The sequence below is a fragment of the Echiichthys vipera genome (assembly GCF_963691815.1).
Source record: "Echiichthys vipera genome assembly, chromosome: 4".
Lineage (NCBI taxonomy): Eukaryota > Metazoa > Chordata > Actinopteri > Perciformes > Trachinidae > Echiichthys > Echiichthys vipera.
In genome coordinates, this window is record NC_139829.1 from 16,589,627 (window position 1) to 16,615,100 (window position 25,474).

General features: G+C 39.6%; 1 protein-coding gene across 1 annotated transcript; it reads left to right on the plus strand.

Annotated features, from left to right (window-relative positions):
- Positions 1-25,117, plus strand: pgm5 (phosphoglucomutase 5). The gene is made up of 11 exons (XM_083912234.1): positions 1-542; positions 2,582-2,744; positions 2,899-3,045; positions 3,158-3,283; positions 3,389-3,579; positions 4,531-4,685; positions 13,326-13,441; positions 17,430-17,565; positions 18,241-18,424; positions 22,167-22,304; positions 24,462-25,117. The coding sequence occupies exons 1-11, from the start codon at positions 285-287 to the stop codon at positions 24,549-24,551; spliced, it is 1,704 nt and encodes a 567-aa protein (XP_083768360.1). The 5' UTR covers positions 1-284; the 3' UTR covers positions 24,552-25,117.
- Positions 25,118-25,474: the final 357 nt, after the last annotated feature.

Consider the following 25,474-nt stretch of genomic DNA (forward strand, 5'->3'; position numbering starts at 1 on the left):
TCCAGTACAGGGATGCAGCTCTGTAGGCTTCGACATAAGTTGCAGAGGTGAGAACATTTTTGGCTGGGTGTTTCCTTTCATCCCTGTGAGGGACTGCTGTTACTGCTCTCTTCCTCGACAGGGACGCGACACACTGTAGCCTCACTTTACAGGCTGACGAGGTCCATCAACTGGTCACAGTAGCGTTACTCCCACTCTGTGGTCGCATACCACCAGAAGCGCACTTTAAAAAGTAACTTCAGGTTGTTTGATCGGCGTCCTCCCGTTGGGTCCAGGCGAGGAGGATGGAGACGAGCCCCATCCCGGTGGTGACGGTCCAAACTGCCCCCTTCGACGACCAACGGCCCGGTACCAACGGGCTGCGGAGAAAGACAGCTGTGTTCGAGGGGAAAAGGAACTACCTGCAGAACTACATCCAGAGCGTGTTGTCCTCCATCGACCTGCGGGACCGACAGGGCTGCACCATGGTGGTGGGCAGCGACGGCCGCTACTTCAGCAGAGCTGCCACCGAGGTGATAGTGCAGATGGCAGCTGCCAATGGGGTAAGAAGTGTGTGTGTGTGTGTGTGTGTGTGTGTGTGTGTGTGTGTGTGTGTGTGTGTGTGGTGGGGGGGCTCCAACCTTGACATACAGACAAACGGAGAGCATTTGTTCCATTATATCAACATGTTGTAAACACTGGAAAAACCGTGCACAAGACTAGCATTTCTGTCTTCTGCAAAAGATACATTCATCTTCTGTGGTGCATCTTCAAGTTGTTACAAGTAAACATTTATGAAAATTACACAAAGAAGAAGTTACCAGCAAGGTAAAGCTAATGCGATATTAGCTGGTTACCACGGCATTGAAGAATACAGGTTAACTAAACTTGCCATGGATGATTAGGAAAGTTTTACCCAAAGAAGTAATCCCATTTTGTATTAAGGCCAGGGTGTTCATATCTATGCTGCAGCCCAGTGATTTCCAACCTGGGGGTTGCAAGATGAACCTCAAGGGTCACAAGATGATTACCAGTGTAGGAAATAATTAAAAAAAAAAAAAAAAAATACTAATTATTGTCCTTTATTTGTAAAATCCTGTAAAGTTTTATATCTTCTCTAAAACTATGAAAATGAAAGTCTGAGAAGTGAAGAATCAGTCTTCCATTGAACTGCTCACAACTCATACAGTAGACATGCACCTAAACAAGGGGACACAATCAAAAAAGTTAGGGAAGCATTATAGCCCATAAAAGAACACTGATTCTGCCTACTGTCAGCAGAGATTATTCCACCACTTCTTAAAAAACATAGTAGGAATCTGATTCTTTAAATAATTTTTTATATCATGGCTGATATATCACATTAGCTCATGCGGTCACTCTTCACACAGACATGAAAGCTTCAGTTCAGGTGAAAGTAATGATCTGTGCTAATGCAAACACATCCAAAGTGTGTGAGAGATCCCAAGTGTCAGCAGCAGCAGATAAATGAAAATAGGAAGACAGAGTGAGAGGAAAATCCCCACAGCTCATTTAAAATGCTTGCTCTGGGATATTTGTGATTGGTTTGGACAGGTTCCAAAGGAAAATCTGAAGGGGATATCATTTGTTTTTTAGATCAGTCCATTTTTCTGCTGGCCCAGCCAAATGTCTCTTGATGTCGGCCTTATCAGCACTTCCATCCATCCTGCTCTATTTTCCTGCCGACATACGTACCCCCCCCCCCCCCCCCCCTTTTTCGCTGGTCCACCTCTCCAGGGCCAAATTTTATGCTTTGGGGATCCCCTGTCAGATGGCACTGAACCAAAAGTCAATAGAGTGGCAACTTGCAGATAACCCACCCAATGCATGGACCATACCTTTCTTTCACTGGTTGCTGAATAAAATCTAAACAATAAATAAATTGCTTTATACACATTCATCACACATTACTATGCAGGCTAAATGTGACTTGAGGCGTACATTTCTTGTCCCTCACTTTCCTTGTCATCTCTTTATACACATGCAACATGCCGGATGTTAGGAGGATACACTGACGTCAGGAGAATAAATTGCTCTCCAGTGAGGACACTTTTATTTAGAATAGCTGATATGCAGGGGAATTATGGGATGCTTGTGGTATTACTGCTTTAAAAGTAGCATACAAATTATAAATAGAGAGTGCAGCTCGGTTATTCAGGCACCCTCTTGGGACAGATCATTTGCTTTTTAAAATCTGGCTGTCAATTAGTAACCTGTGGAATGATGAGACGCTTTTGGCTAGTGTTGATTTCACTACCAGTTGTACAGATAGGCTCTTGAACTGTCCCAGGTCAGCGTAGAAAAAAAAAATGCAAGCTTCTTTTTTGTTTGTTTTTTAGATTTTTATGTCACAGCCAGCTCAAGAAACATTTCCTGATATTATTTTTTTCTGCTTCATTTCCCTATGTATGGTCACTTTTCCACACATCAATTCTAAGCAGAGCCTGATTTCATATCTACACAGCATTCGAGAGCAGACCTCTATACAATTCTAGCTTATCAGAAAGCATTGTAACAATAGGTGACCTCCTGGATTGATGTGTAACTGACATAGTTCATCTTCAATATCCGTGCTCTGCAGATTGGTCGCCTGGTAATCGGCCACAACGGCCTTCTGTCCACCCCTGCTGTTTCCTGCATCATCAGGAAGATCAAGGCCATTGGCGGGATCATCCTCACAGCTAGTCACAACCCGGGAGGCCCTGGTGGAGACTTTGGAATTAAGTTTAACGTGGCAAATGGAGGTGAGGACCGAGAAAGAGTGCTTCTGAATCCTCCAGTTGCTACTTTCTTTTGAGAATGTCAAAAGTTAGGGGTTTGAAACTATATGTAAAGTCAGGGATCTTTTAATACCGGTCAAAAACATATATTAATGTAATGTCATTCTTTCTGTGGTAGGCCCGTCTCCGGACACAGTAATGGAGAGGATCTACCAGGTGAGCCGGACGCTTGAAGAGTATGCCATCTGCCCTGATCTCCGCATTGACCTGTCCAGGCTGGGAAGACAAGAATTTGACCTGGAGAACAAGTTTAAACCTTTCAGAGGTACTAATAATCTCTCACTATTTTCTTCTTTCTGTTTCTGTTTCTATGTAAAAATACATACAAACAAACACATTGCCATCCAGTACCAATTGTATCTTCTCTGTGTTTGTAGTGGAGATTGTAGACTCGGTTGAGGTGTATCTACAGCTGCTGAAAAACATCTTTGACTTCAATGCTATTAAAAGCCTTCTCACAGGACCAGATCAGGTCAAGATACACATAGATGCCATGAATGGAGGTGAGACAATTCATCACCTATCTTATATAGTCCCTGAGTTATTGTAAATGTTATTAGAGATTAAACTGTTTCTATCTTTTCTCTTCTCCTCATGTTGTGTTACAGTGATGGGTCCCTATGTACGCAGGATCCTGTGTGATGAGTTGGGAGCTCCTGCTAACTCTGCTGTCAACTGTGTACCTCTGGAGGACTTCGGGGGCCAACCTCCGGAGCCCAACCTGACTTACGCCACTTCTCTGGTCGATGCTATGAAAGGAGGTGATTTTGGCTTTGGAGCTGCATTTGATGCGGATGGGGTAAGATACATGATGTCTATTTTTACATGTCTTAAAACATGTCTGGAGGGGACCACATATGTTGGTTTAATTTAGTTTACAAACATTATCGTGACAATCCTTAATTTGTTTTAAAACGATGCCCACTCTTACTTATTTTACGGGTTATCTTGGTTTTTTGGTAGGTCACTCAGAAATACATTAATTTGAAACCTATTCACATTTTTTTAGCGATTAAGACAATTTAGACTCCACCCATAGATACCAGAGAGCCTTATTTATTTTTTCATTTGTTTTTGTTTGCTCATTGATAACAGGAAGAAAAGCTACAAGGGCTGAATTACGCAGTATGATGATCCAACAAGCAGCTCAGTTTTTCCACAATGTCATCCAATAGTCATCTCTTGTGTACACACACACACACACACACACCCTTCGCTGAGTAAATTAGCTTAGCATCAGGAGATTTTATGTCATATATGCTCTGTTTCTCCCACCAGGGTTGGAATCTTCACTGTCATTAGCACCAGTGGTTTTAATCTTACAGTGAGAAGGTTTCCTTTTTGCGGTGGCTGTTACATAACAGTGTAACCAATATCTCCCTAACTTTAAACTGCAATTGTGATTTTTGGCTTTCACTGATTTGTGGCTCATATTGTACTTTACAGCAGAACTGAAAATCCAGCTTCACTCAATTTGATACCAACCCAATGATTATGTTGTGCGATATAAATGTATTTAAATAAAAAAAATATATAAATAAATTTTTTGCAGCATCATTTGCACAACAATAGAGGTCTTTGGCACAGAAATAGGAACATGGATAAGCTATTAGTAGAATAAATGAATTGCTAGTTTTTGACTCATCATGAGATTAATTGACAATGTGCAAAATATAGAAGAACACTAGTCTTGTCCTTTGATAAAACCTGCAGTTGTGCATAATTGTGCTACATGCTTTGCTGTTGTCAGGACCGTTACATGATCCTTGGAGAAAACGGCTTCTTTGTGAACCCGTCAGACTCAGTGGCAATCATGGCTGCCAACCTCTCCACCATCCCCTACTTCAGACAGCTGGGAGTCAAGGGCTTTGCTAGGAGTATGGCCACCAGCACCGCCCTCGACAGGTATAACACACAAAATTGTATACTAATATACTGCATACTTTATATACAGTCAGTATGTTAGTCAGTTAGTATGCAATTTTAAACACAGTCATTTCTTGTGTGTAACAGAAGTTCAGGGAGAGTGATTGGGCTTGGAGACAAACCAAACATCCCCACACAAATCTCCTGCTCGCCACCTTAATCACACACACACATACACACACGCACACACACACACACACATACCCACACACACACACACACACACACACACACACACACACACACACACACACACACACACGCACACACACACACACACACACAGACAGACACACACACAATTGGTTGAACAGGATTTAAAATCTATTGGATAATTGATCCAAGGGTGTTAGTTGCCATAGCCAATGTCAAAGTATCCAACTCTGTGCACTATATTCAGAAATCAGAAACAAAAGAACAAAGACATATCCTTAAGTTACAAAGATAGAAGTACAAAATGTACACCACCCATCAAGTGTAATAAATGCCAGGAAACATTCAACAAATTCAGTTCTCCCTTTTGGCCAAAAGGTTCAATGTTGTTAAGTGTGAATCTAATATTCTTGAGTTGAGTTTGTATTCAAGCTCTTTTAGTTTGGCCAACATAAACCAGATCACAGGGACATTATTTATGTAGACACCATGTGTGCTGCTGCAGTTCATGTTCGGATCTAAGGGGTTTCGCCTTCTCTTGTCACACCACCTCGACCTCTCTCTACAAACTCCTGTAGCAGCCCAATCTCTGGAGAGGGATGACACTCTCAGATGAAGACTCACCCACTATGAATAAGATTGTGAGATCACATACACACAACCCCCACACACACATTTACTCACCGCCTATAAATATTGTTGGTTATGTAAGACTAGAGGCGAGCAGAGGGTGTTGAGTGAGAGGATGTGATCACAGCTAAAGTCATCCCCATCAACATTGTTCCAGGAGGAGGGATCCCAGCAATCCGCCCAAGTACAGAATGCTGCTCAATGAAATTGTGTCATTTAATAGAATGAGGGAACCAGAAAAGACCAACTGTAGTTTGTTCAGTACGGATATTGTCTACAACAAGTTAAGATAAATTGAGTTGTCATGCAATTTATAGTTTTCTCCATGAAATATCATGAGAGTCCATAAAATATATGTTAAAAATATATTGTGAAAATAAAGTACAAGGTTTTCCCTTGCAGACACTAATAACAATGCTACCAGCAAGGGAGCCAAGTAAAACCGGGACAAAAAGGGCTCATGGTTAAATAACAAAAACGCCAATGTGACTGCTAATGATGGATCAGAAGCCTTGCACACCAGAATATAGCTATCTACTTCCTTAACTGCACACCCTTGTATTTTGATCTATATAACACTAGCAGGAAACATACATTATAGGCTATAGGTGTGTGTGTGTGTGTGTGTGTGTGTGTGTGTGTGTGTGTGTGTGTGTGTGTGTGTGTGTGTGTGTGTGTGTGTGTGTGTCTGTGTGTGTGTGTCTGTGTGTGTGTGTGTGTGTGTGTGTGTGTGTGTGTGTGTGTGTGTGTGTGTGTGTGAGAGAGAGAGAGAGAGAGAGAGAGAGAGAGAGAGAGAGAGAGAGAGAGAGAGAGAAGTGACCTCTCTGGGTTTTACTGTTGAGAGGGAAACATGATGCTTACATATGTGCATGTTACATCACATAATTATTAGTCATCTTTATTAGTATAGTATAGCCACACACACACACACACACACACACACACACACACACACACACACACACACACACACACACACACACACACACACACACACACACACACACACACACTCATTTTACACTACTGTATGGTGCTGCACTCCTCCTTGCCTAAGGCTTTGTCTTATGATGCTGGACTGTAATGATGAGCTGCTCAATGAAAGAGCTGCTTGAAACTTTTGCTTACACTGGCTCCTATATCTGCTTTGCCTCATCACTCACACACACACACAAACACACACACACACAAACACACACACACACTGACTGAGACCTGTCACATGTCCCGCTACAACCCTGAGCCATAGACCTCTCAAAAAGCACACACTCACACACTCACAGTAGATGAAATTACCCTTTTATTATGTTAGTATACTAAAAATATCTTCTTCATCTCTCTTTATGCATCTCTTTTTTCTTAGCATTCTCCTTTTTTGTATTGATGATAGCATAATTTAATTTCCTGGAAACTTGGTTGTACAATCTCCCGAGAAGTAGAATAACCTTACATTATGAAGTCTATTACAGATAATACCTCTACTACATATATTGTCATGCTGGGCTTTCTGAGGAGCTTTGTCAGCAAAAATATATCATTGTTTAAAATTTTCATTTTAAACCCAATTCCGCCGGCATACTCTAGGGTATGTGCTCTTATGCAAAGCATACCTACCTCCTCTGTGCACTTAACAACTAATCACTGTCACTGTTGCAGGAGAGGGTCACTTTGTTCAGCTTCAAAACCACTTCTTGAGTTCCTAATGTACCACTGCTGTCTCTGGATGCAGAATGTATATCTGCATGTCTTCAACAAACTCCGGGAAGTGTTGAAGTACTTGTGTAGTATGGTGTAGCGTGGTGTTGGCCCCTGGAGTTGGCCCAAGTGTAGGCCTTTTTAGGAGAGCGAGTGGCCTGTGTGTGTGTGTGTGTGTGTGTGTGTGTCTGTATGCTAAATGTTTAGACTGAGCAGCTCTCCCTGCTGTGTGTTTATGCATAGTCAAGAAAACTCTGTTATAAAAGCCTTGATAAATGTGACTGTGTATATTCTGTATGTATTTGTGTGTTTCCAGAGGGAATGCAACAGAGAGAAGGAGAATGTATTTGGGTCAGATGGACAGAAGGCAGAGCTTACAGGTGTCAAATCTTGAGGGTGCCTGTCTTACTTTGATGTGTGTATGGGGCTGATGTAAAGAGAGAAAGAGAGGGAGTTGTCGGAGGAAGAGAAAGTGGGAGGGAAAGTTTGGAAAAGGAAACATCTGCCTCTCCTTTAACTGTTCCAGGGATGGGAGGATGTAGAAGGTTGACCCACTGCTGTGCCTGTTAACCAGGGTGAGGAGTTCTTGTACTGAATTGTTGATTAGCATGACAAAGTAAAATGTTGTAGCTGAAATGTTTTTCTTGGTTTTGATTTCTGTTGTGCTGGTTACTAGGATAACCAAGACAATCAAAAGGTTGTATTGTCCCTCACAGCTGCCAATGCTTAAGTCCTTGTAAGACATGATGTGCTACTACCACAGGGTGTGCTTTTTAGGGATTAATTTTCAGCCTGCAAACCCCTAGACTATTGTAGCATCATGTTTTTCATGATGTTTTGGTGGCGAAAAAAAAAGCAAAAACAAGCAACGATGAATACCCTAGACTGGTACAGATGTAGGAGGTTGAATCTCGAAAAAGAGGGTACATTTGGACTGATTTGGCATCAAGGAATCGTTGTGCTATTTATAGAGCAGTGGTTTTCAACTCTTTTCTGACCTCACAGCCCTATTAGAGAAGAAGTACTGCTGCAGCAACAACCCCAGTCATGTTCCAAATGTGTTCATTTCGAAGGGGACATTTTATTCTGATTCTAGGTTCATACTTGTATTTTGGGTTTCTATTAGAAAATGTTTACATGCTTGCATGTCCAAAAATTATACTCATACTGTCTGTCTGAATATATCTGTATTCACCCTCTGTCTGAAATCGTCTCTTTTAGCCCCCCACCTAAAAAGCCCCAATCTGCTCTGATTGGTCAAGGTTTAAAGGCAGTTACTTAATGCAGGCTGTTTGCATTTCTCTGTGGATTGAACATTTTAATACTTTCACAGAATTTATATAGCACCTCAACCTGCTTTATGGTAAAGATGACAATGGACATGTCACGTTTTACAATTTGGGACCTTTAAAGTAAAATCGGCAGTTAGAAAAAGTTTGCATATTATACCACTACTACTTTCAACCTTTTATCCATTATTTAACTTCTCTGCTTGCTAAGTTTTCACACACCGAACATTTCATAACAGGGTGTTAGGATATTTCAAACTGAGAAGTTTATGCAATCCGCCTAGTCAGCCAGACCGGCTTGGTAGGGCTAGATTTGTTGTTCTCGTGTAAAATTACCATAGTTTAGTGTATTTGGTGAGTTCCAAAACCCTGTAAAATGCTTAAAAAAATACTAAGAAAAAAATGTGAAATGCTGTCATCAGGCTCAAATGTTGTATTATACACTAATATTTTGATAGGAAGCAAGATGCAGAAGGTAGCCAAATTAAACATTGAGCCATCAAGCACACTTCTCCCCCTGGTATAATATTGTTAGGTGTTAATCATATACTTTGACAGTGTTGGAAAAGTCTAGGAAACTGTTTTGAAACAATGTCAGATGGTGTTTCATAAAATAATGTAGGTAACAGCCATATCCCTTTATAGGAATCATATCATTAAATTCAGGCTGAGGTCTTTTCAGAGGGGGAGGTGAGGAGAGGGCACTGGATGCTATGTTTGGTTAAATATCAAGCCAAGGCCAAAAGCTGACAATGGATCACTCCACAGATGTAGAATACTTCATGCCTCACACTACTCCTTAGTATTTGCTGATGCACAAGATAAATTATAAACAAGGACAAGGAGAAAAAACACAAGATATACTGGTGGATTGGTGTTAGCATGTGTGTTCATTGTCTGTGAAGTCCTTTTGTAAGTGTGTGGATCAGTTTGTGTGTAAGTTTGTAATCCTCAGCTTTTGGCACAGAGAGTCAGTATAATAGAAGATAGACATAGCTGAGCCTGGTTAATCTCTGTCTCTCCTTCACCTTATGGGGGCAAAACATTTTCTTTTTCTTTCAATTTGATTTAATCATACAGACAGGATAGCCCATGATCTCCCTTGATAAAGAGAAATGCAGAAGGCATCTTACAAGATGTAAGTACAGTAAGTAATAGACTTTTGAAAAGGCTTTTTTGGAAAGATCAAGGCAATCACTTATTATAAAAATATTGTGATTAAAAGTGTGCTTTAGGAACATTCCTACCTTAACCCATTTCTGTGAGGAATGGCATATCATGTGTTTAAGCGTAGAAAAGACACAGGGAGCCAAGATTGCAGCCCTAAATAGAAATCCTTCAAGTTTATTCCTTGTGTCTCCAGTCATACCCATCTGCCAACATTTTTCTGTTTTGGCAAAGCCTTTGGAGTATTGGTATTGTTTCTCTTTAAATATGCTTGTTTAACTATGATTGTACATATTTGCTTCCATTGCTTGACTTTAGTGTGGAGTCTAGTGGATCTAAAACCAGCAAAGACTTAATTTCTGACTATGATTTTGTCAGAGGAATGGCATATCATGTGTCTAAGCGTAGAAAAGGCCATGTCATGACATTTTTGCTGCGTACGTGCCGTTTAACACGTAAAAGGCTCATCAAAAGGCAGGGGTTTCTGTTTTCTTTTAGGAATGCCAGGCTTTCCGTTCCAGCTCTTGCTTCCCCAGAGGGGAATAAAGCTGGTTATTCTTTATTTGGTAAATTATCCCATCCTCATGTAAACAGCTGTACTGGGCAGTGTAGAGTTTATTTATGTGCATGATGATTGTGTGAATGTGTACAACCCTTTAAAACCCCTGAAACCCACCCACATCCACATGTCTCAACCCTGTCTCTGTCTCTTACCAGCATCCCAAGTACGAGCATTTGAGAATGACAGACCTCAATGTTTGCTCCTTAGGGAGCCATTAATGGGTTTTTTTGTGGAATATTTCTTCCAGCAATTCCAGCTGCTGTTACTGTGGAGGTGTGGGTGATTTGATTGAGAATCTCGGGTGGTAACCTAAAAAAGAAGAAGACCCACACTTTTGCTCTCTGTCACACACACACACACGCAAACACATATGCATGTGTACTACATTCAAGACAATCAACATTGTTCCATGTTGTTCTCTTTCGGGTACTTAACATGTTATTAACAGGATGAATCCTGTACTCACATCTCAACTACATAATTATCACAAAGATATGTCAAAGGTGAGAGCGTGCCTCGCTTTTTGGTTACTTTTTTGTGTATAAATTTAATTCTTGCTTTAGGGCAATATCTATATTTGTTATAGTGTTTTATAGTATATACTTTCTTCATCTTCTCTATAGTACATTTATGTACGTAACTGTTGCAGTCTTTATTTTAATTTCCTCTTAGTATGTTTATTGTGTGCACCAATCACCAAGGCAAATTCCTTGTAAGTGAAAAACTTCTTTGTAATGAACCTGTTTCTAATTTATCTGATGCTAGTGGAACACAGGCTAGCTGAATGAGGGTTTGGGACTTTGGCTTTATGTCAAAGTACTCAGTGCCAAAATGTGATTATTGTTAGAAATACTTATTCAGCATTTTCAACCTATGTTACCCAAATCTTTATCGTTATTATTATTCTTCAGTGCGTTTTTCGGTCGCCTCTAGCTGCTGCATACTTTCAGCTACAAAAACCACTCAACTATCAAAATGATCAGCTCCTTCAGCTGATTTATGCTTTTTTCTGCTTTTCATACCTTTTCATATAATCAGCCTTTTTCATATTTTTTTATAATGCAAACCAATGGAGATCAGCTAAAAATACTTAAACTTATACTTAAACATGCCCCTCTTTGAACATCATCTAGTCCCACATACTTCCACCTACAAACTTCTAACTTTCTAATTCTAACTTTAAACGAACCGCGAGACTTTGAACTATTTAATTCTTATTCAGTTTTTTTAATATCTTTTACAGTTTTCCTATAGTTACGGTTTATGTTTTATGTTTTTTTAGTCCTGATCAGAGTTTATAATGAGTATGTATTGCGCCGGTGGAGTGAAGAGAATCCCTTTGATCTCTCCTCCATTCTGGCGTTCAGGTTTCTTTCTTACTAAAACTTCTCTAGCTTCCGTACTTTGACTTCTCAGATATAATTTATATTTTAAAATGTAGGCATTATTGTCTTATTTTAGAAAAGCTGTTCATTGTAGCACTTGGACTTATAGTTTTAATTATGTGGCTCAAAGCACCAGGAAGTGCCTTCCTGCTCTCATTGACTCCAATGTTAAAATTTGTTCAACCAAACGATCGGAGAGAGATAACTTCATGATTTTAAAACTATGATTTATCAGTCATTTTTAACTTTTTCCACACAAAAAAACATTTCTCCATGTTGACCAAACCCTCATAATGCTCAAAGTGAATGCATTTTAACAATACAAGTCATAGTTTTTCTGTGGGAAGGAGTTGTTTTCGAAGCATTTTTCTATGCATTTCAGTGCAGAGACCAATGCTTGAGTTTGACCTACATATGAACTGATCTTCATGGCAACCGTTTGTCTCAGCTGCGTGATGAGGTCAAAAGGTCAGTCCTAAAGACCCCTACACATGATATGCGGTAAAATGCTTTTGCCCCCGCCGTTTCATTCAGCGCCCAATGTTCAAAGATCAGTTGAACTTTGATCTAATTGCTGCTGACCTTTCAAAAGTGCAACCATTAAGACAGAAGCTTTGAGTGTGACGTTTACAACCAGAGAACGACATCAAGCCAGTCAGAAAGATGGAGGTAAAAAACGTATTGTTTGTGTGTCTGAGTTTCCCGAACTATTTAACGTTACATTACCGTCTTGGAAGAAAATGTAATTCTCTAAGGGTTTATAAGCAGGTGAATGGGCAGTTTATGAGTGGTTGTTGTAATACTGAAGTTGATTTAGCCATTTACTGGGTCTCTGCGCCCAGCCTTGCTGGGAGCACAGCGCAAAACGCTTTTCATGTGAAGGCCCATTAATAGAACTCTCCTGGGAACCATAGGGTCGAGTCCCTGTATGGGGGAGCAGACTTCTGATTGGCTCACACAGAGCTGGCCTCTGATTGGTTCTTTTAATATTCTTTTCAAATTTCAGCCTTTTCATACTTTTGCACATATTCAGCTTTTTTAATAGTCTTTCCAAATATTCAGCTTTTTCATAATTTTGCACATATTCAGCTTTTTTAAACTGTAGCTTCAGCATTAAAGCATTTCCACCTATTTTCCGCAGGAAATGCATTTTCAAGATTTAATTGCTGCTGATTTTGTTTTGTTATTTAACATTACACTATTTTGATTTCCTTTGTCCAAATGTGTCTAACCATTTCTCAAACTGTACTGCCTATAATCATGTTACTGGGACTTCATTGTATTCAGCCAGTTACTTTTAACTTAAGTTTTATTAGACTTTATCTTTGCCCTTTTCCCCTCCTGTCTGCTTCTTTGCACGCCCTCTCTTCCCACATATTGTACTGTCTTCACCTTTATCCTCTCCGGGACCCCAAAATACACATGTATCCACACACGCACACACACCCCTCTCCCTATGTGGGTAGATGGCTCAGGTTCAAAGCAAACATCAGCTAAAAGGTTAACTTACTTTGTTCTTGCTGCCTTTGCCTTATTAAGTTATTGGATGAGCTGCTGGCAGATTCCGCTTGTCATACAACATTTGGTTTGCTTTATTTCAAAGGTCACAGGATTGTTTGTCCGCTTATCTCTATATCGTAACTGAGAAAGGCTGGCGTTAGATATTAAAGAGAGATAAATACATTGTCTGTTTGTGGGTATAAAGTACTAGTTTTGTTTCTCTATGTGTGTTTTTTAGGGTGGCCAAAGCCATGAAACTGGCGCTGTATGAGACTCCCACAGGCTGGAGGTACTTTGGGAACCTGATGGATTCTGGGCGTTGTTCCCTCTGCGGGGAGGAGAGCTTTGGGACAGGTACAATCTCATTTGCTATAGCACACTCACTCACAATCCAAACAACACCAAATACAGATCTGTGAATGCTCAATGTCATTAATACAGAAATTGGGTTGATACAGATACAAAGCAGGAGCAGCCTTTTAGTGTGTGAAAAGAAGGTCACCGATTCTAACCCCTGGGCCGGCTTGGAAAGTGTGAGTGGGTGTGTGACTGAAAAATCCCCTCAGCAGCAACTGTTGTTGAGGTGCCTGTAAACAAGGCCATCACAAGAAGACTGCACTGGCCAGCTGCTGCTAACTGTGAATACGCAGCAGTGGATTGCTGAAATACTAGAGTGTCCAGCCAACCGTGTCTCGAAATTCAAGGGAAATTCAAATTTATAGCAACTTTGGCTTTATTTTTGTAGTTTTGGCCATCATTAATATTGATATCATAATACTGTACTCGACAAAGTAATCTGGGAATGAGGGATATCACTATAATGAAGTGACCTGACAGATCAGATGGTTTGTTACACATAACTATCAGAGAAGCCATCATTGTAAACTTTTTGAAAAGGGGCAGGCACTTTCAAACGATACTCTGTAGGTGATTGGATGAACCATCCGTCTATCAAACTCTTGCCGAAGCCATTTGTGAGAAAGCGAAAAAATCTTTTCCATCGAGAAAAGCCTTTGCTATAAAATAAATACTCCCCAGTTCTGATATAACTGATGCTATTGAGCGTCTACACTAACCCTGTTGTTGTTTTGAATGAACAGTCGGTCACCACACACCCTAAACCACGCCTGTAACTGCCAGTAGCTCCTCATTGGATGCTGATTGGTCCAAACCACCAGACAAAAACACACTACTTGAAACCTAATGGGGGATCTCATGAAATAATGAGAATCCAGCTGCCGTACAAGGTAATTATTGAAGTCCAATGGGGCAAGAACAAAAGTGGTCAGAAAATTAGACTGTAGCCGTTCATATGACTGCACTGGTGGTTTTGTTTAAGTCAGTGTGAGAGCATAAAATCCAGTTTGAAGTGTAGATAAAAGCTTCCCAGATGCCAAAACACTACACATCGGTTTAAATAAATACAGCATTTTACAACTCTGGAAAGTTATTAAGGTGAAAATCACGTTATCCTTCAGGAATGTGCCCAAAACAGTGTATTGCCTAATGACATTGCATTGCACTTGAAGCAGAGCAACTTTGTGTCATTCATTGAAATTAATGTGGGGTTGTGTTTTCTGACGTAATGCCAATGTCTGCACATTATCTTAACACAGTTTAAAGAAGACAACAGTTTAGCCCGATTTTCTAAATCACTGTATTTAGTCTGAAATGTTCCCTTATGAAACATGCACAACTGCAGACAAGTTAATTTAATTGTATTTATAGCCTAAAGTCACAAATTGTACATTTCAAAGTTGAACCAGGAAGTGTTCCTCTAAACCTTTACAACACACTGTGTGTAATTATTCTAATACTTTCACTTTACAATTGTTTTACCCTCAAAATAAGTGTGAGTAACCTGGGGGTTTGTTTAAAACCTGTATCATCATTTGCCCGCTTGTGTTTCTTGCTATATTTGACTTATTTTTGGCGATGATGCCACTTTCTCAGATCTCAGCAATTGCCGTGCAATGCTTAATGTTATTACTACTGATAGGAATTATGGACAAAATGAAGAAAAGTGCATCCCAATGAAATGAGCATTTCCCTTTCCTGGTGAAATGTTTTCTTACAACCTCCCCTCTCTTCCAAACATTCACCAGCCTGTTTGAGGACTAGAGTTGTAAGCAGTGCATCCTGGCTGCCTGTAGCTCCAGTCAGAGCCCAGTAATGGATGTGAGGGCTGCAACCCTGACTGCATGTGTAAATAATCCCCATTCTTCTGCTATAAAAGGAGATGGGGCTCCCTGAATCACTGCAACATGTAGACGGACTTCCAGTGGCAATGTTTTCTATGAATGCAGACACACACATACACAGTCAGAAAATAGAAACAATGTGCATGCACAAATAATACACATACGTTTGCTCATTCCCTCATTTGTCTCTTCATGCTTCCTTTTTCCAATGCCCTTCTCCTCTTTTTTCTCTTAATCTTTTTACAGCTATTATATATTTTATCTGTCTCTTTTTAAATGTTTTCATTTTTTCTTTTAATTGAAGATAATATCTACCTATTAAAACTGAGGTAACAAGGGAGAAAAAGCTCTATGTGAGAAGAAAAATGTTACTTGGTTTGAACAGGAAAGAAGACAAGCTTGAAGGAAATAGGGGAGAGGGAGTTAGGAGAGTCCAAATATGAGAAGTATTGACGAGGAGGAGAGAAATTGAAGGAGCAAAGACGCAGAGAGCTTGGAGGACTATGGGAGCTTACCCGTTGTCTATCCATGTAAGGCCAAAAGCTCAGAGGGAGCTCTGAGTACTAAATCATCAGAGCTGTACACCACTCCTGCTCTTTACAAACTCTCATACATTTATTCAGACACGCACAGAATGAACGATTGCAAAAGTACGTTTTGTCAGTTCTGTCAAACTTTTCTGTGGAAGTTTAGTAGGTTTTGTTATTGTTGCTTTGATTATATTTGACTATCCCCCCAAAAACATTGCAATATATGTAGCTTTGACTGAAAATCTGGAATTGTGACATGTATGTGGAAAAGGTATGGTTGCGCTGTGGTGCTGTAATAATTAGATTTGTAAGTTCTACTCTTTCTCTCTCTGTCTCAGAGTGAGCCAAAGGGAGACAGACCGTGAGACAGGGATTAAATAATGACAACTGTCAGTTTCCTAACAGCTGTATAGGGCTAAAGTCGGACACAGTGCTAAGAGGTACACTTCCTGTTTTAGTGTGTGGTGGAGGGAAAAAAAGCAAAGAATTGTGTATACTATCCTATAAAACAGACACAATGATACTGTAGCTTCATGTTTTTCCTCGTAAAATAAATGTATGATGTAAATTAAAATGATATCCAACTGCTGAGTCCATTTCCTGCTCTGAGCTCTGCCGGAGAAACATTACAAACATATTCAATCTTATTAAAATGTCAAAGTGCCCCTGTTACAGATACCTTTACTCTGCAGCTGTTTTCAAGTACAGACTGATAGCTCCCCACTGAAGGAGGCTGGGTGTGAACTACTCCTGTGTGTGTGTGTGTGTGTGTGTGTGTGTGTGTGTGTGTGTGTGTGTGTGTGTGTGTGTGTGTGTGTGTGTGTGTGTGTGTGTGTGTGTGTGTGTGTGTGTGTGTGTGTGTGTGTGTGTGTGTGTGAGATTTAAGATTGCAAGCAGGAGATTTGTGTGGGGATGTTTGGTTTTACACAGAAGTTGAATACTATGCTAAATTCAACTATCATTTTACATTTTCCTCAAAGCAATTTCAGTCAAAAGCAACTGGACTTGGTTATTTGTCTAGAAAGACGTTTCACCTCTCATCCAAGACGCTTCGTCAGTTCAAGTACGCATCTGACCAGGCTGGGACTGGTGGACCAAGTCCAGTTGCTTTTGACTGAAATTGCTTTGAGGATAACGATGACCTGGACAAATGAGAATATTCACAGGATCATTTTACATTTGCTTGTTGTAAGTTCTCGATCATCATTGTGTGGAAAATGTTCAAAATCCAAACGTGTTAGAGAAGGGCTCTGTCATTAGTGACATTGCCAAACAAAGTATTTTCCACCAGAGTCCTGAAGAAACTTTGAAGCTTCAGTGTTCGATATCTCTCTCATATTTGTTGGTTAAATATGGAACTGGAGCCAGGAGATGGTTAATCTAGCTTAGCACAATGAGTGGAAACAGGTGGAAACAGCTAGCCTGGCTCTTTCAAAAGATAAAAAAATAGCAGCATCTCTAAAGCTCACTTACTACAGTATTGTACTGCATTATGACTCGTTATACTGGACTATTTTTTGGCTGAAAACATTACATTACTGAAAACATGAGTTAATCTGCACAAAGTTTAATCAGAGTTGTGTTGTTTCGGGTGTTTTCTTTCTTCTCCAGGTTCAGACCATATTCGTGAGAAAGATGGTTTGTGGTCAGTGTTGGTGTGGTTGTCCGTCATGGCTGCCAGGAAACAGGGCGTGGAGCAGATTGTCAGAGAACACTGGGCCAAGTTTGGACGTAACTACTTCTGCAGGTAATCAGCTAAATACAGTAATCTCGCTGCATTTGATCAGGGGTGTGTTTTTTCAATTATTCATCTCTTTATTGGTGTACCCTTGTTTCAATCATTATGTCTTGACTATATTTAAATCAAAAAGCCCTGATACATTGACTTCCCTTTTCCCAAACGTCTCAATCCCTTGTATCCCGACCAAAGCCAAATGTGTCTCCCAGGCCTTCACCTTCGTCCATTTCTCCAACAGTCCTCCTCTCTGCTTGTTCTTATTTTAACCTCTCCCCTGTGAGAGGCAGAGATAGTTCCTGCAGTCAATGTTCCCACTGACAGTTGCTGCAGCTTTTCATGTTCCCACAGAGAGCTTTCCTAATTTGATGTAGATTTCCCACAACACGAAGATGGAGAGGCCCTACAGTATACGCTAAGGACTAGATCCCAAAAAAGCCTGTAAAACACAAACATCTGTCACCATTTTGAGGAAAATCAATCGATCACCTCGACAAACCTTGTCTCTTGCAGTTTCGATCCATTTTAAGTAAAAGCAATGCTATAAAAATATGTTAATTTATCTAGGACAAATCATTTTCCCAAGAGCTATTCTCAGCTCTTTCTACTTCAGCCATGGTTTCATTGCCTTTCTATGCGTGTGTTTATGGTGGGCATGTATGTGTTTTATGTTTTGGTATTTTTCAGGTTTGACTATGAAGGCCTAGATCCACGTGCAGCCTTTTACCTGATGAGGGATCTTGAGTCAGTAATCTCAGACAAAGCATTCACCAGTCAGAAGTTTGCTGTAGGAGACCACATATACGGCGTGGAGAGGGCTGACAACTTCGAGTACATTGACCCTGTGGATGGAACAGTGGCTCGAAACCAGGTCAGTTTGGGCTAAGAACATGGAAAAGAAAGAATCCAGTGTGTCTGGCACGGATCTAGTCCATAGTTTTCTATTTTTACCTTTAATTTGATGGTAGGCCTACAGCACGTCATAAACAGGAAGGGGTGAGAGAAAGAGGGACAACATGGGGCGGATCTCTGCGGCAAATATACATAGGGCGCATGCTCTACCAGTTGAGTTACTGGTTTTGCAATAATATCAGATTAATTGTATAGTATCGTTGACCCACAGCCAATATACAAAGTGACAGGCTTAAACATGATGAAGCTATATACAAACCAGCAATTTGTTGCTCATGTTATCAGACTGGAAAACTGGAAAATGACGTAGAACAGAACGTGTGGTTCAAGTCAGGTCCCTGGGTTTTCATTGGGTCAGGACTGCCTGAAGAGATCTTAAACATGCACACACACTCACACTAACACCTCCTCTGTGCTCTCTTTCCAACACATGCACTCACTCATCAGCCTCATGTGAGCTAGAGACCACCCAATAAGCTTCAATGTTGTCTCATTAAAGAGGTTCCATGTTTGGACATGATAGTCTGTCATCCATTTCAAACCATAAACATATGCAAACACACACATAACACACAGCACATATCACTACACACACTGATAAGTCCCTATCTCAGTATACCTTCCCCGTCCTCTCCCTCCCTCCCTCTCAATCTCTGTGAAGTTTACCCAGCTGACTCCCTCCGTTCTGCCCAGAAATGTGTGGAAACTCATTCCTGGCGTCAACACTCCTCAGCCTCTGCCCCACCTAATACCACATACTGTGCAGTTTGGTGTGTGTACTGTCAGTCCAGTTGTCCCTGTGCATTTAGTGTGAACACATGCATACGCTCGCAAGGCCTACATGTGTTCACACATGTGTTTGCCAGCAAGGTTTGTGCCTACAATTTGTCTTAACCTTATGTATCTTAACAGCAGTAAAGGTCTTGCTGTCCCGCTGCTAATAATTCTCTGTGTAACCATGGTTACAGCAGCTCCACAGCTAGTTAGGCAGTCAACCCAAAATGTGATTTAACCTCAGTGGCAAATCCTCAGCATCCCAGTTGCCCCAGTGTGTGTTATTACAGCACACATTCCTTCCAGGACAGAATTATATCAGCTGTCGTCTCACTTGCAGTCTCTCCACTGCAAGTGTGTTTGAAGGGGGAAAAGCTGGCACATAGACACAAACACATACAAATACACAAGACAAAGCACAGTGGATCAGTGGCATGGCAGCCTTTTGTAGTCAGCTACTGAATTAATTCTGCATTGTCTGCATTTCAAACTAATTTAGACGTATATAAATGATTGCCAGTTAACCTACATAAATACATAAATGCAGATGCTGCACTTTTAGAAAATGCTGTATGTTCCAACAAAAAAGGTTTTTTTTCAGTTTCCCTGTCCATTTAAAGTAGTCAATAAAATAAACTTTGTTTTGATTGTTTACAGTCCATAGCTTATAGACATTAAGTACGTATGTTTTGCTCTGTATCTTTTTGCAAAACAAAGCAAATTAAACAGCTTAGTTACACCAAATCGCATATATTGACACGAGTCTGGAGAAACTGATATGGCGGTTGAGATCTGCTAAACTAGCTACCCTTTGCAAATGTTTAGCTGTGTTTTTTGAATAACTAAGACTTAATTTAGTTAATAATTGGAATAACCAACTGAATGACCAAGATTTTAGCTCATTATATATTTTTCATTTACAGAAAAAGAGCTCTGGAACAGTTAGGAAAAAATCAATGAGTCAATTTAATTTGAGCTTTAGCCAAGGCTAGCCCCTGGCTATCTCACCAGCTAGGGTTCATGGGAAGCATATAGATGTATTCTCACAGTGGCTGAACAGATTTTATTTACCATAAATGCATCTGAAACGACCATATTCCTCTGTTCTTTTTCAACTTGAGCTGTGAAATATAGCCCTGACCAATCTCTTACAATGAGGATCCGGGGGAACACACATACATTTCTATGCTATGCCATAGTCATTTTTGATGAAATGTATTTACTGCATTTTTCCTTTGTATAGCTAATACTTCATAGACTGTATAAGTCTATGTGCAGCCACACTGTGGCTGGTATGCGCTCCACTCAGGGCCTCTGAGCTTTGCAGCAGACATTGTTTTTAACAGGCATTAGTCAGCCTCCTGATAACTGCTTCTCTATTGTTAGAGATGAGTTGACACTCACAAATAGACAGACAGACAGGCGGACGGACATCTTACATTATCGCTGTCTCTCCTCCTTACCCGACTCTGATATGTCACATTCCCGAGCGAAACTAAGATTAGGAGGAAGGCAAGTGGTTTACTTTACTTCTGTTACTATTGTCTATCAACTATGGAGCTGAGTCACAGTTTGAAGAGGTAAGCAATTATTGCCCTGAGATGGGGTCACTGTCATATTGGGCCAATGTACCCCCTTCACTTTTTGCTCCTATAATAGTTCATCCAACTCTTCTGTACTATACTTAAAATAACCTATGCATCATTTGTCAGTATCAAGACATGTAGTGATTTTTTTTTTTTTTAGCTCTGATGATGAATGTTTTGACAGCACTACTTTGGGAGATAGCTGTAAGTAAAAGCACTCAAATGACCCTGTAGAAAAATTGTATTAGAACCAACTGGGTACTTTTCTTATTCATGCTCCTTGTTTTATTTTTCTCAAAACATACTGCTGTGTTTCCCCCTTGAGCTTGTCTTTTGCTCTAATAGTATAAGGGAAGAGGCACTGTGGAATTTAGGACAGATAAGAGTCATCACACATCCATTAGTCAAAGAGTCTTTTATCTTCCTTGCGTCAGCCAGTATGAGTTGGTGGTTGGGTACCCTCAATGCAACAATATCCTGTTTTTCCTAAAAGTGTAGCTCAAGTTCAAAGAGTTTCCAGTAGGCCTCTGCTGTTGAACTTAACCTAAACTCTTTAAAAAAGTTTTCACTGGTGTGAAATTGTTCTCTGCTGGAGAACAACCTCTATGAGCTGCTGAACAAAATGGTCAACCTTAAAATTAATTTTAGGCTGGCTGGACCTCATAAAGCTTCATGGTATAACATTAACGTACTGGAGTAGTTATGACCTTACATAATGTTTTAGACAGGGACCAAGAATGCAGTATGTTGTAAAGGAATCCTAGATGAACACAGTTCCAACAAATCAAACAGTGACATCTAGTGGATATTTGCAGTTACTGCACAGTAAAGAACTGATTTTCCTCTTTACTGACTGTATGACTATCCCTATTTTTCCTGTTATATTGCCAGTACTGCCAATATGCATGACTGGAAAATATTCAATAAAGTAAAATATCTAAATTATAGGAGCAGATAAGCTTTTAATACTTAATAGTCTTCCACTAACAGATTTACTGGATACTGTATGATAAAGCTTATCATTTACATTTCTTCTAAAGTAGTATGTAGATGACATTGTAAATAAAGTTAAATAGTGCTAATAGGATTACACAAGGGATTCTGTTAGAAAATGTCCATTACAATCCCTTAGTCATTTTGATAATTCATCGAGTGAATGTACGATGGACTGAATACTTTAGTACTGACAATTTTTTTTATATAGCTAATTGTCACAGTAATTATGGTAATGTAACTTGTTGTGGGCATTTATCAAAGATAAAGTAAGTCAGCAAAATAATATTTATGTATAAACATGTATAGTTAGATCGATAATGTAAACACTGGTTTGTATGTTTCTAGGGTTTAAGGATTGTCTTCAATGATGCATCCCGCCTGGTGTTTCGGATGAGCGGAAGCGGTGGAGGGACAGGTGCCACCATACGCATTTATGCCGAGAGCTTTGAAAGAGACCCTGAAAGACACAACAGAGAGACACAGGTACATAGGGAGTGTGATGGCATCTTGTGTGAGATTGTGCGTGCATGCGTATGAATGATAGACAGAGATTCGGTGTCAAGCTAGGCCGTACCACTTGATGATATGACCTAAAATGTTATTTTGACATTGTTCCGCAATGCTTTGAGTGATGGGATACAATTCAGATCCCTATTACTAAATATTTAAAAGCACTTGAATGAAAACTCCCACACACAACCAATCATCTCTGCTGTCTTATAGTTCACAAATTTGGCTATTTCTTCCTGCTATTACTTTCCATTATCACTTCTTTTATATTCACTACCACAGAAGCCACTTGAGTTGAAGTGTAATTTTAATCTTTGTTCAGTCTTAAATTGAACAACAAGGAGAAAATACACTGATCGTTGCAGCTACTAGGGCCGTAATACAGCCTATGCTGTGATGGTGAAAAGCCATTGTTTTATCATGTAGTAATGATGTGTAACGCAGCTTAAGTTCCTTATTTGCACATAAGGGAAAATGAAACAACATATTTTTGTAATAAAAAGATGGATGTATAAAGGTTTTATACGTGTGACCCAATTGAAGCTAATTGACCTGTAGACTTTGGAGTTACAAACACTAGCGTCTTGTGTGGTTTTTTGATGTAGGGATAGGTAGTGTACTTTAACCAAACCCGGGGGTTGTAAAGATGCAGTCATGATGGCTAGACGTCCTCATTTAGGTTTGGCCTCCTAACCGAACAATTTCTTCAAACAAGGTGCGCTAACTGAGGTTTATGACACCATTTTGTGTCATGCTTTCTTACAAGTCAAAAGAATACCAATGGTGTCTTCAGCTTGCATGGGTAATGCTCGTATGCTACCTCAAGTTAGTATTTGAGCATTAACAGTTGGTGCAAGCTATAATTTAAGTTAAATTAATGTGAAAGAATTTAAAACACATAGGACAGAAAAGTCATTATCAAATGTGTCATCTATGCACTGATTTCATCACAAATCAAAATGTTAGATCCTGGTTGGTAACCTCAGGAAAAGTGTATGTAAGTATGGAACACCTAATTGATGAGTAATACCTGAACGGTTTTAGCTCTAAGAGAGTTAAGGTGCTATGTTTGTTTAACATTTGTTTAATCATTATATTTTCCTCGTCCACGTTGTGAGACCTACACTGAACCCTGGGACAATCTATCATTAATATTAGATCATAAATTCAATACCTAATCATTCTGCTCCTTACCCGAAGCACATAAATCATCAGACATGACACGCATGATTAGACAACATGCTTATAAGGCAAATTTAAACGCACTGCTAACTATTTACTGTATTCCATCACACAGCCCTATGCTATGAAGGGTTAAACATTACACCAAAACACAAAACTCCTGAGGCATGTCAAATCATTTTTGAACAATGTAAGTGACGTGCAGTGCACATACTCATTTTAAGACATGTTTTAAAGGTGTCGTCATATTTTTCTGCACCTCTATAACCTGTCATGACGCAACTCAGCATGTCCTCATAGCTTGTCTCCAAATGCTATGTTGTAGTTCTAATTTTATTCTATTCTTACTTTAATATGTGTACTTCTTAGTATTTATTTATTTTCCTTTCTATACTATTTATTTCTGCCCGTGTACAGCAAAAATAGCATTTTCCCACTGGAGATCAATACAGGTATATCTTATCTTAGCTAATGGCTTTATTACACCAGTGTTTCAATTGTACCATTTTTTATGAATGAATCATCTCTAGCACGTATCAAGAACTGGTTGACAAACAAGTAAAAGTCTTTAACATGCACATTTGCAGTTTTTATAGGGCTTGTTTGAGATGTGTCAAACATCAGTTTATCTCATAGACGGTTTATCTGCATCGTGTTTAGGCCCAAACATGATACCTATGTGCTGTCCAGCACAACAAAACAAAACAAAGGCAAGGTTGGTGTCTGCTCGAGATGTACCTAACTACTATGATTTAATGTATGAGAGACTCAATGTTAAGATCAATGCTCTAGTGGTCTTAAAGTCTCATAGTCTCATAATCATGCAGCTATTTAGCTCTAGTAGGGATGCTTATAATATAAGGTTTTAGGTTTTTTTTTCTCAATTCAAATCATCAACAGTCAAATTATCATTGTTGAAAATGTTTTGTGATGTGTTCCTCGATCCAGGTGGTGCTGGGTCCTCTCATCGCCATCGCCCTGAAGATCTCAAACGTCCATGAGAGGACAGGACGCCGTGGCCCAAACGTCATCACATGAGCAACCTGGAAACACACACTCACATGCACGCACACACACGTATCTAACTGCTAGAAAAAAAAACTAAACAGCCTAAACCGAGGGGGCTTATTTACCACTATCCTCCGTTAGCATAGAATATTCAGTGTCTAAACCAGGCAGGCTATTTAATTATTGCCATGAATTAATAATGAAAAAATATGGATAAACAGCAAACCTATTATGGATGTGCAGACTGCCTGTTAATGTTTGTAGCTTGCAGTTATCAAGACTCATTGACTAATGCAGCCTAAGATATTGTTATCATTCACCCTGCTGTTTTTTTTTAAATAACTGTGCAGTGTTCACTTGTCATAGTGCTTTGTCCTCTTATATATGTCATTTTTTCAACCATTTCATGCAGAAGTAATCAAACTTTTTTCTAATGTGAAATAAAAACAGGCATTGCATTACAATAAATACAGTATATAAGTCAGTTTAATTAAAAATATTTTTTGTTTGATATGAAATTAATGTTGATGCCTATCTTACTCTATGAAGTACTATGTTTACCACCCAAGGATAGGGTATTCAATATATATATGTGTTAGATTTGTTTGCTAATCTTGCTTTCTCTTTAAATTGTCAGTTTAGGCATGCTGTATAACCATATTTGAATATATTGTTTCTTTTTTTTCCTTTTTCTAATCCTATAATAAACCTTTTTTGTGTGTACTCACTTTTGAAACGGGCAGATCTAACAGGGATAAATAAACAGTTATCAGCATGAGATATGTTGCCCTAAGGCATTATGGGATTTTAATTAAACATATTCTTCAGAATTAAGAGCACCATGTTGTGCTGATGCTATATAACGTGGGGATTGAACATCCTTGAGGAAAAGTAGGCTTTTTATTTGTCGAGCACGACACCTGCTCCTGAACTGAGTGTGTAATGTGTTAAAG

Bases quoted from the DNA above. Each gene is read 5' to 3' on its own strand.
- pgm5 (XM_083912234.1), top strand. From the start codon at position 285: ATGGAGACGAGCCCCATCCCGGTGGTGACGGTCCAAACTGCCCCCTTC. The intron at 4,686-13,325 runs GTATAACACACA...TGTGTTTTTTAG, and splicing joins ACCAGCACCGCCCTCGACAG to GGTGGCCAAAGCCATGAAAC. The intron at 18,425-22,166 runs GTCAGTTTGGGC...GTATGTTTCTAG, and splicing joins GAACAGTGGCTCGAAACCAG to GGTTTAAGGATTGTCTTCAA.